This window comes from Nicotiana tomentosiformis, chromosome 6 (assembly GCF_000390325.3).
Source record: "Nicotiana tomentosiformis chromosome 6, ASM39032v3, whole genome shotgun sequence".
Lineage (NCBI taxonomy): Eukaryota > Viridiplantae > Streptophyta > Magnoliopsida > Solanales > Solanaceae > Nicotiana > Nicotiana tomentosiformis.
The window spans coordinates 60,323,168-60,338,703 of NC_090817.1; the positions used below are offsets into that span (position 1 = coordinate 60,323,168).

Sequence of the window (15,536 nt, forward strand, 5' to 3'; positions counted from 1 at the left end):
AGCATCAAGAGGGGAGGAATTTACCTGATTGTGTTGGACACCATTGCATTCTGACTGAGGGCACACAACTATTGACTGAGCAGTAGAGTTATTTGTACGAAGAGGCAAGCTTGAATCTTTGTGTAGATGCAGACTACAAAATTTAATAAGAGAAGATATGGTATGATCTGGCGAATTTTGAGAAGAAGATAATGTATATAAATTGGATGTGGAATTAAACCAGGAGATATTATGAGAGGATCCTTTATATTTGAAAAAAATATTTTCATATGGAAAAATATTTTCCAAAAACTTGATATCTCTTGGTGAAAGTGGGTAGAAAATCCTAAATAGACACATGATGTAGATCTTGGTTCTAGTTTATTTTTCGTATATGATTTTAGCCAAGGATAGCATAGACAACTAAATATACAAATTGAGAAAATATTAGAAGAGGTACCGAAGAGAGCTTGATATGGGAAAATATTACCAATGGATGTTGTAGGAAATCTATTAATTAGATAAACAACAGTTTGGCAAGTAAAACTCCAAAATTGTGGCGGTAGAGATGCTTGGTGAAGCAGGGTTCTTGCAGTACCTATGACGTCTTTCAGCTAAGGCAATTCTTTGAGGGGTATATAAGGGAGAGGATAAATGTTGAATACCAAATTCAGCAAGAATTGATTTTAGTCCTTTAAATTCTCCTCCTCCATCTGAATAAAGGGTGAGGATCTTAGTATTGAAAAAGTTTTCAATGAGTGGTTGAAATTCTGAAAAGATCTTGAAGACATCACTTTTTTATTTAAGTGTATAGAGCAAAATGTATTTGATAAATTTATCGACAAAGATAATGTAATAAAGCTTTTTATCCAGGGAGAGAATGAGTGAAGGACCCCAAGCATCCGTGTAAAGTATTTCAAAGATCTTTGAACTGCACAAAAAGTTCTGCGAAAAAGGAATCCGGTGGCTTTTATTGCAATTGCATGAATTACAAGATTGAAAATTATCAAAATAAGACAACTAATTATTGTTTAAGAGAAACTTCAGAAGACGAATATTAGAATGTCCTAAACGATGATGCCATATAGATAAAGGAACTTTTGAGGTATTTGCCATGTAGGCTATTGGAGATGAATGTGCTGAAGTTGTAAGCTTTGGCCATTCATACAAATCATCTCTATTCTGGCCTTGTAATAGCGGTGCCCCCGTTAGTCAGTGCCTTCACAACAAAGGACAAAAGAAAGAATTCAATAGATATTTGGTTTTGTTGACAAAATTTTGAAACATATATAAGATTCCTTTTAATAGATGGGGCACATAAAATGTTATGTAAAGAAAAAGAACGAAGTGGAGTGTTTAGTGTTGTAGAACCAGTGTGGGTAATCAAAATAATATTTACCATCACCCATTAAAACTTTTCAGAACCCGTGTATTCATGTGGAGAGTCTATGCTCTGAGGATCAGCAGTAATATGATGTGAGGCACCAGTATCCAGAATCCAAGGAGCAGCGTTGGAAGAATTCCGATAAGCATACATAGCCTTAGCTTCAAAATGGTTAAGTGATTTTGAACGGCTAATATTTGCAGTATGGCCAAATTTTTGGCATAACTGACATTGAACTGGCATTTTGGCCTACAACGGAGTGGAGGTATGCCATTGTTGGGAAAAGTTTCCATTTCTTTGAGTGTTCTGGGAATGCCATTGTTGTTGTCCAACAGGAGTAGTTTTCGGACGCCATTGAGGCTGGCCAGACCAACGACGAGTTTGCCTGTTGCTATTGTTATTATTATTGACTGTTCGCTGTGCAACTTGTACAGTCATGTGAGTTACTGATTTCTTCTTTTCAGCTTGCTTGAGATAAAGTTCATGATCTGTGAGCTTGTGTGAGAATTTTTCATATGATATAGGCAAGTCCCTTGATCGAATAACAATACTCAGTGCTTTATATTCGGGTCCGAGGCCGCTCAGTATTTTCACAATCAATTCTTCATTAGAAATGCGGGCACCGACAACAGCTAACTCATCAGTGATTATTCTTATTTCTCTGAGATAATCAGTGACAAACTTTTGATCTCGCTGAACTTTGGCCAGTGCATCTCGAAGTCTATAGATCCGGGTTTGAGATCTATTCGCATATGTGGTATGCAAATAATCCCATGCTTTTTTTGAAGTTTCAGCGGAGACAACAGATGGTGCAATAGTAGAGTCGACAGATGCCATTAAGGCATTACCGATGAGACTATCTTGCTGAAACTAAATTTTGAAATCTGGATTGACAACATCTTGAGTTCCTTGATTAATGGTGTGTGTATGTTGTGTTATAGATCCATCGAGATAACCCATCAAGTCAAACCCATTCATGATCTTTTGAATTTGAGCTTTCCATGTTGCGAAGTTTGCACTACCAACAAGTTCGATATGAAGTTGTGCAGTTGGGTTTATGTTAATTCTCTGTGTTTTGGTTGCAACAACATCAATAACTGTGGGAGAGGTATTGTTTTGAAGAACAGAGGGGTGACTAAATCATTGTTGTTTGGATTAGTACCTGAAGCAAATGAGTCACCCTTTGATATTCTGGTGGTTTAGACGGAAGGAAAAAAAAGGATACTTTGTGAATAAGATGGAGAAGATGATTTTGGAGTCTATTATCACGACCCAAACCGATGGGCCGCGACGTGTGCCCGAGTCATACCTGAATTATGAGAATAACATACATAAGGAAAATCTGCCCAAAAGATATATGTACATATACGTGCATAATACGTAGGGCGAGCCGACAAGACTGTTATAGACAACTATATACCCAAAACTGGAAGCCGACAAGGCCACATACTATCCAACTATACATAACTGTCTACAGATCTCTAATAGAATATACAACTATACAAGGATGGGAGCCACGTCATACCCATATATGTATACAAGCATATCATACCAAAATCAAAAGCAGCTACGGATCAAATAGAGCACGCCAACTTTTGCTGATCAAGGATCCTAAGAAGGGGGACCGTCAGCTTGTCTACCTGCACCTGCGCACATAAAACGCAGGCCTCGGGAAATAGGACATCAGTACAAATAATGTACTGAGTATGTAAGGCATGAAAATCAGTACATAAAAGACATATATGAAACATGGAATAAAGAATTTCGCCTGTAAGTCTAAATAACTTTGTAAATCCTGAAATATTTATAATGTCATGCACGTGCGTGTAAATGTCGTGTCATGCATAGGTATAGGTGTATATAACATCATCAAGCCTCTGAGGGCATCCCATCATATCATCTCGGCCATTGTGGGCAACATCATCAACGCATACTAGCTGATCAGGTGGTGGTGTGTATATAATGCCGTAACCTTTTCTCATATCCCATATACATATATACGCATATATAACGCCATCTGGTCATGGATCAATGTACATGTATAAATGCATGAAATGCATAAAAAATACGTTAATAAGATTTCTCGGAATATCATAAAAATCAATATGTCTTTCGGATAAACTTTATCAAATACGTATTTTTCTGAGACCCATGAACAGAAGATATAATAATAATTCACATGGGGAATCAAGAATATAGACACCCCTAGTATTTCTACGAATAGAGTCATTTATGAAAGTTGCGTATTTTGCTCGTTTCATTTGTATTATTTTGATCATGCCAAAAATAAAGAAGGGATAGCCTTAACATACCTGGAGTAGGGAAAAATTCGTATGATATTCTTGAGACTGATTGCAACGTGCTCCCTTAAAATTGCAAAATTCCGTTGTTATTACGCAGTGCAATTTCGTATGAATTTCTTACAAATTTAAGAACTGTCGTCGCTATGAAGTCTCATATAAACTTCAAAAATTCCCTCACTTTCATTCCTTGTCTTTCCTTTCTGTATAATTCCTTGCAACAAATGAATTTGATAACCTAACTTGTTGAAATCTCTGTTTTCTTTGTTATTCTTTAAATTGTTGAAAGAGACGTAGTTTCAGATTGCACCATAATTAGAATCTTTACTATTCTTTAAATTGTTGAAAGATACATATCTATCTTTGAATTAAAAGGCCCTATGTTGAATTGATTGCCACCTAACCCATAATGACTAAGAGTCATATGGTTTGGTAGTGGCTTGCTGCCACGTGGGGGTGGGGGTGATTTTAATCTTTATCCATAACTCATTAGTTAATTAGGTTATATTCTGTTACCCAATAATTAACCAATTTACCACATAATTAAGAATTATCTCAACTTACTTAAAATACTACTCACTTTTAACATACCCTGTACACCTTACTATCATGCTCATGTAGTACCTTGTATGGCACTAGTCCATAAATATCGGGTATTATCGCTCGGACCGTATTTTATTCCAAATTGACAACTTTCAACGAAACTCATTTTCTTTGATTCGTTTACCCTTTATCCTTCACGACACTTACTTATCGCTTGTTATAAGTAGCATAAATGTGTATAACCTCAAGACAACCTCATCCCCGAGTCTACGTCGATTAACTTATGACGAAACTTTTACATACGAAATGCGGGATATAATATCCTTCCCCCCTTAGAAACATTCGTCCTCGAATGTTTAACTCCTCGGGATCTATATAAACTTTGGCAGAGTCGCCTTTGCAACAATACTACTACCAACTCTTCCTGTAGAAACTTAATAATTTAATGCCACATAGGACCACAATCATCAATAACGACAATGGCTTCACACGACCAATGACAATAACTAAGACAAGAATCCATACACGTACCTTAAGGCTGTAATGTCTTAGTCGGACCCTTCTATGGAAGAGCAAATACATGAGGATATCTAGACTTCATGTCTTCTTCGGCCTCCCAAGTCATTTCTTCCACATTGTTGCTTCTCCAAAGTACTTTTACCGAAGCTACGTCTTTAGTCCTCAATCACCGAACCTGTCTATCTAGTATAACAATGGGAGTTTCTTCATATGATAGCTGCTTTGTGACCTGAACGTCATCAACTGACATGATTCTGGAAGGATCTCCGATACATTTACGGAGCATAGACACATGAAAGACTGGATGTACAGATTCTAAGTCTGAAGTCAAGTTTAACTTATATGCTACCTGGCCTACCTTGCGTATGACCATATATGGCCCAATGTACCGAGGGCTAAGTTTTCCTTTCTTACCGAACCTCATAACACCTTTCATCGGTGATACCTTTGGGAATACCCAGTCGTCAATCAAAACTCTAAGTCTCGCCGTCAATTATTCGCATAAGACTTCTGATGGCTTTGAGCTGCTAATAGCCTTTCCTGTATAAGCTTAATTTTCTCGATTGCCTGTTGTACCAATTCCGGTCCTACTAATGTAGTTTTCCCAATATCAAACCACCCTATAGAAGACCTACACTTCCATCCGTAAAGAGCTTCGTATGGAGCCATCTGAATATTGGAATGGTAGCTATTATTATATGCAAACTCAACAAGCGGCATATGATCATCCCAGCTACCCTTGAAGTCTATCACACAAGCCCGTAATATATCCTCAAGTGTCTAAATAGTACGCTCAGCCTGTCTGTCTGTCTGGGGATGAAATGCTGTACTAAGACTTACCTAAGTCCCCAATCCTTTTTGGAAGGACCTCCAGAAGTTAGCTGTAAATTGAGCTCCTCTATCCGAGATAATAGATACAGGGACACCATGCAGTCGTACTATCTCCATAATATAAAGCCTTGCATAATCTTCTGTGGAATATGTAGTCCTAAAGGGCAAAAAATGGGTTGATTTTGTAAGCATATCAACAATCACCCATATAGAGTCGAACTTACGCTGTGTACGAGGTAAGCCAACGATTAAATCCATATTAATTACTTCCCATTTCCAAGTCGGAATCTCCATAGCCTTCAATAATCTACCGGGCTTTTGATACTTAATCTTAACCTGCTGACAGTTAGGTCACTGAGTAACAAACTCCGCTATATCCTTTTTCATTCCATCCCACCAATATACTTCCCTGATATCATGATACATCTTTGTTGCTCCTGGATGGATAGAATAATGAGAATAATGAGTTTCTCCCATAACCTGCCGACGCAGCCCTACAATATTAGGGACACATAATCGTCCTCGATATCTGAGGACCCCATCTTCTGTAATCTCAAATAGTGTCTTCTCTTTCTGAGGGGTGGTATCCCTATAATGAACTAACACAGGATCCTCGTACTGGCGTTCCTTCACTTCAGTTACTAAAGAGGATGTTGCTGTATCCTGAATAGTAATTCCAAATCACCTGAGTCCAGTAATCGAACTCCAAGACTAGCTAACTGATGAATCTCATGGGCTATTCCCCTCTTCTCTGATAGTAAATATGATAGGCTACCCATAGATCTACGGCTAAGGGCGTCGGCTACCATGTTCGCCTTTCCCGGATGGTATAAAATATCAACGTCATAATCTTTAAGTAGCTCCAACCATCTCCTTTGATGTAAATTAAATTCCTTTTGCTTGAAGATATACTCGAGGCTCTTATGATCTGTATAGATATCAACATGAATGCCATATAAATAGTGCCTCCACATTTTTAGTGCATGAATCACTGTAGCTAACTCTAAATCGTGAGTCAGGTAATTCTTCTTGTGCTTTATTAGTTGTCTAGAAGCATAAGCTACAATCTTACCATGCAGCATTAGTACACAACCCAATCCAACGCTCGAAGCGTCACAATAGATAACATAACTATTGGTCCCTTCCGGGAGCGTTAGAACCGGTGCTGAAGTTAATCTGTCCTTCAATGCCTGAAAACTCTGTTCGCAAGCATCATTCCATTAAAACTTCACTCCCTTATGAGTCAACTTTGTTAGAGGTGCTGAAAGGGAAGAAAATTCCTCTACAAATCTCCTGTAATAACCTTCCAAAACAAGAAAGCTACGAACCTCCATTGGTGTCGTAGCTTTAGGCCAAGTCTTTACTGCTTCAATCATTTTATGTATCAACCCAGTTACCTTCACCCGAAATTATATGCCCAAGGAAAGCTACAGAGTTCAACCAGAATTCACATTTAGAGAATTTTGCATACAACTTCTCTTTTTGTAGAACTCTGAGCACAGTACACAAATGATCTACATGCTCACCCTCTGAACGAGAATATACCAATATATCATCAATAAATACAATTACAAACAGATCTAAAAAGGGTCTGAACACACGGTTCATCAAGTCCATGAATACTGCTGGGGCATTGGTCAAATCGAACGAAATAACACGAAACTCAAAGTGCCGGTATCTGGTCATGAATGTTGTATTCGGAATATCTTTCTCCTTAACACTTACCTGATGGTACCTGGACCACAAGTCTATCTTTGAGAAACATTTGGCACCTTCCAACTGATCAAATAAATTATTAATCCTCGGGAGCGGGTACTTATTCTTGATTGTCACTTTATTCAACTGTCTATAATCAATACACATCCGTAAGAAACAATCTTTCTTCCTCACAAATAACACCGGTGCTCCCCACAGTGATGTACTAGGTCTGATAAAGCCTTTTTCAAGCAAGTCCTTTAGTTGTTCCTTTAACTCTTTCAGCTCTGCGGGGGCCATTCTATAGGGAGGAATAGATATTGGATGAGTATCTGGTAGTAGGTCAATAGCAAACTCAATTTCTCGCTCTGGCAGAAGACCCGGAAGTTCATCGGGAAACTCATTAACCACAGGGATAGAATGAATGGTTGGTGACTCTACTTCCATATCCCGAACCTGAACTAAGTGATAAATATAGCCCTTTCTGATCATCTTCCTTGCCTTGAGATAGGAAATAAATTTACCTCTCGGCGATGCCATATTACCTTTCCATTCTAAAACAGGCTCCCATGGAAATTGGAATCGGACCATCTTTGATCTACAATCAACATTGGCATGACAAGAAGCCAACCAGTCCATACCCATTATAACATCAAATTCTACCATATCTAACTCGATTAGGTCCGCTACAGTAGATCGACTATGAACTACTAATATACAACCTCTATATACTCGCTTAGCTATCACTGAGTCCCCAACAGGTGTAGACACCTCAAAATGTTTAACAAATTCAAGTTTTATTCCAAACTTACTAGCAACTAATGGAGTAACATATGATAAGGTGGAACCTGGGTCAATCAATGCATATACATCATATAAGGAGACTGATAATATACCTGTAACAACATTAGGCGATGACTCCTGATCCTGTCATCCTGCCAACGCATAAATACGGTTCTGAGGACCGCTCGAGCTAGATGCTCCACCTCTGCCTCCACCACAACTCATTGGTTCTTGTGAACCTTGCCTAGAGGGGCGTACTGATGATGACGAACTAGTTACACATCCCACTGGCTGAGCTATGCTTGCATCACCTCTCGTCGGACAATCCCTCATAACGTGGCCCAGATAACCACAAGTATAACAAACACCCAACCTCCTACGGCACTGCCCGAATTGCTTCTTACCACACTGAGCACATCGTAGCAAGGGCGGCCTCATCTGAATTGACTCACCCCTATACTGAGAACTTGAGGCCCTAGAATTCTGACCAGGCCCTGGATGTGTGGAACGATCAAATCTCTTACCGGCAAACTGAGGGGGTGCGCTAGCTGATGGCTGGGCTGGATACCTAGGGTATTGTTGTCTCTGACCACCTCAAAACTCACCAGAAGGACCCGAAGACCTCGCTCTCTTATTCTAGGCTCTATCATGTTCACGATCAGCCCTTTGCTTCTGCTTATGCTCCTCTACACCCTGAGCGTATGCCTGAATACGAGAAATATCCATGTGTGACTGAAGTGAGATTGACATACAATCGTTAAGCAAGTGCGGCTCTAACCCCATCACAAACCGGTGAACCCGATCCTCCATCTTAGATATAATAGTGGGAGCATACCTAGCCAACAAATCAAACTGAAGACTGTACTCTCGAACACTCATGTTACCCTGCCGAAGGGTCAAGAACCTATCAACTCTGGCCCGTCTAAGCTCTGGTGGCAGATAATGTCGAAGAAAAGCTTCTGTAAACTCCTGCCATACAGCTGGAGGGGAATCCTCACCTCTGGACAATTCCCAAGACTCGTACCAATTTACTGCAACGTCTTGGAGTCTATAGGATGCTAGCTCAACTGACTCAGTCGCAGTGGCCTTCATTACCCTCAAAGTCCTCTGCATTCTATCAATAAATACCCGAGGGCCCTCATTTGAATCTGCCCCAGTGAATACCAGAGGGTCTAAATTAATGAAATCACGAACCCTCGCACTGACATACCTATATGCATGACCAATACCTACTTCGTGACGCCGAGCCTGTGCGGCTACTAATCGAGTTAACAGCTGAATAACATCTCTCATCTCCTGACCTGGTGCATCTGGGTGAGGGGATGAACGTACAGGGGCGGGTGCTGGAGCTGGTGCCCCTTGGAGCCCTTCCGAAGGGGGCGGGGTATGTGAAGTCTGAGATGGAATCTCACTATGAGACTCTCCCCGAGCCCTGGTAACTCATGGCGCTCGACTAGTAGTCTCACCAGCCACGAACTTTCCCTTCTGGGCAGCTGTAGTCTTTGGAGGCATTGCTGAAAATGTAATATATCGTTAGGAACATGAATTCTTATATCGCACGATCTAAGATAAGAAGAGAGGATAACATTCTACATGTCCTGTAGCCTCCTGTATATAAGTGTGGTGCACAACACATCCACAAACAAGACTCTACTAGACACGGTCTGTAGACAACCCTAGGACAGAACTTCTCTGATACCACTTTTGTCACGACCCAAACCGATGGGCCGTGAAGGGTGCCCGAGTCCTACCTGTCAAACACCCCTGAGCATGCGACTAATATATGAACATGAATAACATCTACTGAATTACGAGAATAACATACATAAGGGAAATCTTCCCAAAAGACATATGTACATATACGTGCATAATACATAGGGCGAGCCGACAAGGCTGCTATAGACAACTATATACCTAAAAATGGAAGCCGACAAGGCCACATACTATCCAACTGTACATAACTGTCTATAGACCTCTAATAGAATATACAACTGTACAAGGACGGTATTGGGCCATGCCATACCCATATATGTATACAAGCATATCATACCAAAATCAAAAGCAGCTCCGGATCAAATAGAGCGCGCCAACTCTCGCTGATCAAGGATCCTAAGAAGGGGGACCGTCAGCTTGTCTACCTGCACCTGCACCTGCGCGCATGAAACGCAGGCCCCGAGAAATAGGGAGTCAATACGAATAATGTACTGAGTATGTAAGGCATAAAAATCAGTACATAAAAGACATAAATAAAACATGGAATAAAGAATTCCGTTTGTAAGTCTAAATAACTTTATAAATTCTGAAACATTTATAATGTCATGCACGTGCGTGTAAATGTCGTGTCATGCATAGGTATAAGTGTACTTAATATCATAAAGCCTCTGAGGGAATCCCATCATATCATCTCGGCCACTATGGGCAACATCATCAACGTATACCAGCTGATCAGGTGGCGGTGCGTATATAACGCCGTAAACTTTTTCCATATCCCATATACATATAATATACATATATACGTGTATATAATGCCATTTGGTCATGGGTCAATGTACATATATAAATGCATGAAATGCATAAGAAATACGTTAATAAGATTTCTCGGAATGTCATAAAAATCAATATGCCTTTCGGAAAAACTTTATCAAATACATATTTTTCTGAGACCCATGAACAGAAGATATAATAATAATTTACATGGGGAATCAAGAATATAGACACCCCTAGTATTTCTACGAATAGAGTCATTTATGAAAGTTGCGTATTTTGCTCGTTTCATTTGTATTATTTGGATCATTCCAAAAAGAAAGAAGGAATAGCCTTAACATACCTGCAGTAGGGAAACATTCGTATGATATTCTTGAGACGGATTGCAACATACTCCCTTAGAATTGCTAAATTCCGCTGTTATTATGCAGTGTAATTTCGTATGAATTTCTTACAAATTTAAGAACTGCCGTCGCTATGAAGTCTCATATGAACTTCAAAAATTCCCTCACCTTCATTCCTTGTCTTTCCTTTCTGTATAATTCCTTGCAACAAATGAATTTGATAACCTTACGTGTTGAAATATCTGTTTGAACTGGAGTCTTTGCTATTCTTTAAATTGTTGAAAGAGACGTAGTTTCAGATTGCACCATAATTAGAATCTTTACTATTCTTTAAATTGTTGAAAGATACATATCTATCTTTGAATTAAAAGGCCCTATGTTGAATTGATTGCCACCTAACCCATAATGACTAAGAGTCATATGGTTTGGTAGTGGCTTGTTCCCACGTGGGGGTGGGGTAGTTTTAATCTTTATCCATAATTCATTAATTAATTAGGTCATATTCCGTTACCCAATAATTAACCAATTTCCCATATAATTAAGAATTATCTCAACTTACTTAAAATACTACTTACTTTTAACATACCTTGTACATCTTACTATCATGATCATGTAGTACCTTGTATGGCACTAGTCCATAAATATCGGGTATTATCGCTCGAACCGTATTTTATCCCAAATTGACAACCTTCAACGAAACTCATTTTCTTTGATTCGTTTATCCTTTATCCTTCACGGTACTTACTTATCGCTTGTTATAAGTAGCATAAATGTGTATAACCTCAAGACAACCTCATCCCCGAGTCTACGTCGATTAACTTATGACGAAACTTTTACGTACGAAATGCGGGATATAACATCTATACTCATTTTAGTATTTATTGCCTTGATACCATAAAGGAGCAGAGTAAAGGGAAAAAGGCTTGTTGTGTATCATTGATAATGTACTCTTTAAATACAAGTGAATTGTGTGGGAAGGAATCCCACAATATCAATAAAAATAAATGAATCATATCAAAAATCAAAGCTGTAAGAATCAGAAATATACAGTAATGAAATCAAGAATAAAAGATACTGATTTGGTGAATATTCTATCCTAATTTAGCTCCATTAATTAGTATTTATCTATAGTTATCTTTTGGGTATAGTACTCGAAATACAGTGAAAATAATTATTTTACTTAGTATCTAGAAGTTAACACTTACTTAAATCTCTTTCAATGTAGAGTTTAAAATTTACAAACTCACAGTGTAAAAGAATTTTATACACTCACATTACATAGATAATAACTATAACTAACTCCCCATAAAAAGAAGAAAAAGTATGATCCGTAACCGGAAGAAAAGATAAGGCAAATTATCTATTATAATATGTTATAATATACTTGTATATGCTAGAAATCGAGCTCGCCTACAACATATTAGGTCAAGTTCGGAACATGGCAATAAAGAACTGAAGATCGACCCCAAGGCCCACTGGGCTAAAACCCGGGGTTGGAGCACCTGCCTTCGAGAGTATCGGGGCCGTGATCCCGGAATCGATCCCAGCCCCGAACGAGTTCGAAGAAACATTGTTAGCATAACAGAATACCAAAATATTCATGACCGGTCGGATATTACGGCGAAAATCTCGGCACGTATCAATGAGGAACTGACAATCGGCAAATCAAGAGATTTTGTTACCTTTTATAGAGTTGTACCTAAAGTAGGACTCCTCTACTATATAAATGGGATCTAATAATTCATTTAACACATTGTAACACGCATTTCAAAGCAACACATTATTATTATTCTCTTTAAGCTCTTATTCTTCTAAGTCTTGATACCGATCGAAGTGCATTCGGCTTGAGAGTGGCTAACCTTCCAAGGCTGAAATTGTCCAATTCGTGTGATTTGCATTTACTTTATCGTTATTTATTTTAATTATAATTTATTTATCACTTTGTATCAAGTTAATCCGTATATCCTTAAAACCACTTACAAATTCAATTGTTATCCGATTTTGAGGGTAAACAGTTTGGCACTCACCGTGTGGCTATGGATAATAGTGGTTATTTGATACAAATATCCATAACACTCACTACTTTACACTTGTTCTTTGAAATGTCTCTAATTTCAGGTTAAAGCTCAAACTGTCAAACTCTTAGTCAGCACCACTACACGTTGACACTGAGTCCGGCCATCACGGCTAAAATAACAACATAGTGCCCAGTGACGAGGTATCGCCCATTTATCCCATTATAATTCCGGTCGCGGACCCGATTGACGCTAACTCGCATGTGGCTATCAACACAAATCTGCCTACCGATCCCTAGAATAGCGTCCGTGGTGGAGCCTGATCAGCAGCTCAAAATACACAAAACATTGGATGAGACGGGATTAATTTACGGATGATTTTTGAAATGTTACAGGCTCAACAAGCGGCGATAGCTTAGTTACAGAACCGAAGTCGTGCACCCAGTAGAATTGAACCTGATCCGTCCCGGGAAGTCACCCACAGAGATGAACCGGTCACAGAGAGGTCGAATGAAAATGAATCGGGGACTAACCCCGAGATCATAAAGATGCTCGAGGAACTGACAAAACGGGTAGAATCAGGGGAGAAAAAAATCGAAGCTAATGACAAAAAGGTAGAAACCTACAATTCCAGGGTCGACCAAATCCCGGGCGCACCGCCGATATTGAAAGGCCTAGATTCTAAGAAGTTCATGCAAAAACCTTTTCCTCCGAGCACGGCTCCAAAGCCGATCCCTAAGAAGTTCCGCCTGCCCGAGATCTCTAAGTACAACAGAACGACCGACCCAAACGAGTATGTTACCTCCTACACGTGTGCCATCAAATGGAATGACTTGGAGGATGATGAGATCGAATCTGTCTTTTTGAAAAGGTTCGGAGAGACCCTGTTAAAAGGAGCTATGATATGGTATCACAACTTACCTCCTAATTCTATTTACTCATTTACTATGCTTGTAGATTCTTTCTTGAAAGCACACGCCCCGGATATCAAGGTCGAGACCAGTAAGTCAGACCTTTTCAAAGTAAAACAGAAGGATAATGAGTTGCTCAGAGAGTTCGTGTCCCGGTTTCAAATGGAACGGATGGACCTGCCACCGGTCGCTGATGATTGGGCCATTCAGGCTTTCACCCAAGGACTCAACGTTTGGAGCTCATTGGCTTCACAACAGTTGAAACAAAACTTGGTGGAATATCCAGTTGTCACTTGGGCCGATGTCCATAATCGGTATCAATCGAAAATCAGAATCGAAGATGATCAGCTTGGGACCATTTCCGGGTCCGTGTATCCCATCAGAACCCTCGACAGAGCCAAGAGAGACATCGATCGTGAACTGAGATCAAACAAGGATCGGTATCAGCCGTACAATGGAGATAGAAGAAGTAGTGGGTCCGGGCGGAACTATATGAGAAATGAAAGGAGAAGTGATCGAGGTTAGAGAAACTGGGGACTCATGAGCAAAAACATCTTCGACAAGTCCGTCGGGCCTAAAGAAGCACCGAGATTATCGGAGTACAACTTCAACGTCGATGCTGCCGCTATTGTATCTGCCATCGGATGCATCAAAGATAACAAATGGCCTAGACCTTTACAGTCCGATCCATCCCAAAGGGATCCCAACCTAATGTGCAAATATCATGGCACTCATGGCCACAAAACGGAAGACTGCCGACAATTAAGAGAAAAGGTGGCCTGGCTGTTCAACAACGGGCATCTCTGAGAGTTTCCGAGTGATCGGGCCAAGGACCACTTTAGGAACAGGGATCCTCATAAGCAGACCAAGCAGGAAGAGCCTCAGCACATCATTAAGATAATCATCGGTGGAGTCGACATTCCCCATGGTCCGATGCTGAAACACACCAAAGTATCCATCACAAGGGAAAAATGGACTCGCGATTATGTACAAGAAGGAACCTTGTCTTTCAATGACGAAGACGGTGAGGGGATCGTGCAACCCCACAACGACGCACTGGTAATATCGGTACTCGTAAATAAATCTCGAATTAAGTGTGTGTTAATTGATCCAGGTACCTCAACCAACATCATCATATCAAGGATCGTAGAACAACTCGGCCTACAAGATCAGATCGTACTTGCGGTTCGAGTCCTGAACGGGTTCAACATGGCAAGCGAGACCACTAAAGGAGAAATAACATTACCGGTGAACGTCGTTGGAACCGTGTAGGAAGCCAGTGAGATACAACACTTTGTTTGGGAGGCCATGGATTCAAAACATGAGAGCAGTACCCTCGACACTGCACCAGGTGCTGAAATTCCCAACACCCGGAGGAGTCCAAACAATTTATGGGGAACAACCGGCCGCCAAGGAGATGTTCGCGGTCGATGAGGTGATCCCGGAATCCACACTCTTGACATTGGAGGATTCAAATTGGATGGTCAAAGATGGGGCCAAATAGCAATCACCGATACCAGCCTCGACAGAATCGGAGGAACAAAGAGTAGACGAGGACGACGACTAAGAGTTCCCAGATCTTTCATGTCCCCCGATGATTCTGACGCTATAAAATCAATGGTCGAGGAACTAGAATGAGTCATACTAACCTCACACTTGCCCAATCAAAAGGTATACCTGGGCACGGGGTTAAGCCCCGAGCTTAGGAAAAAACTCATTCAATTTCTTATAGCTAACGAAGATTGTTT

General features: G+C 40.1%; 1 protein-coding gene across 1 annotated transcript; it reads right to left on the bottom strand.

Annotated features, from left to right (window-relative positions):
* Positions 1-5,907: 5,907 nt before the first annotated feature.
* Positions 5,908-8,367, bottom strand: LOC138894063 (uncharacterized). The gene is made up of 4 exons (XM_070178737.1): positions 8,205-8,367; positions 7,797-8,099; positions 6,242-6,484; positions 5,908-6,050 (listed from the first exon to the last, which is right to left on the bottom strand). Exons 1-4 carry the CDS (start codon positions 8,365-8,367, stop codon positions 5,908-5,910), a joined length of 852 nt encoding a protein of 283 aa, XP_070034838.1.
* Between the last annotated feature and the right edge of the window lie 7,169 nt (positions 8,368-15,536).

What these genes read in the sequence shown, in the direction of transcription:
- LOC138894063 (XM_070178737.1), bottom strand. Translation starts at nt 8,367, where the DNA reads ATGAGGGATTGTCCGACGAGAGGTGATGCAAGCATAGCTCAGCCAGTG. An exon ending in CTCGAGCGGTCCTCAGAACC is followed by an intron (nt 8,100 to 8,204) that starts GTATTTATGCGT and finishes TGATTGACCCAG; the next exon opens with GTTCCACCTTATCATATGTT. An exon ending in AGTTCGATTACTGGACTCAG is followed by an intron (nt 6,051 to 6,241) that starts GTGATTTGGAAT and finishes CTAATATTGTAG; the next exon opens with GGCTGCGTCGGCAGGTTATG.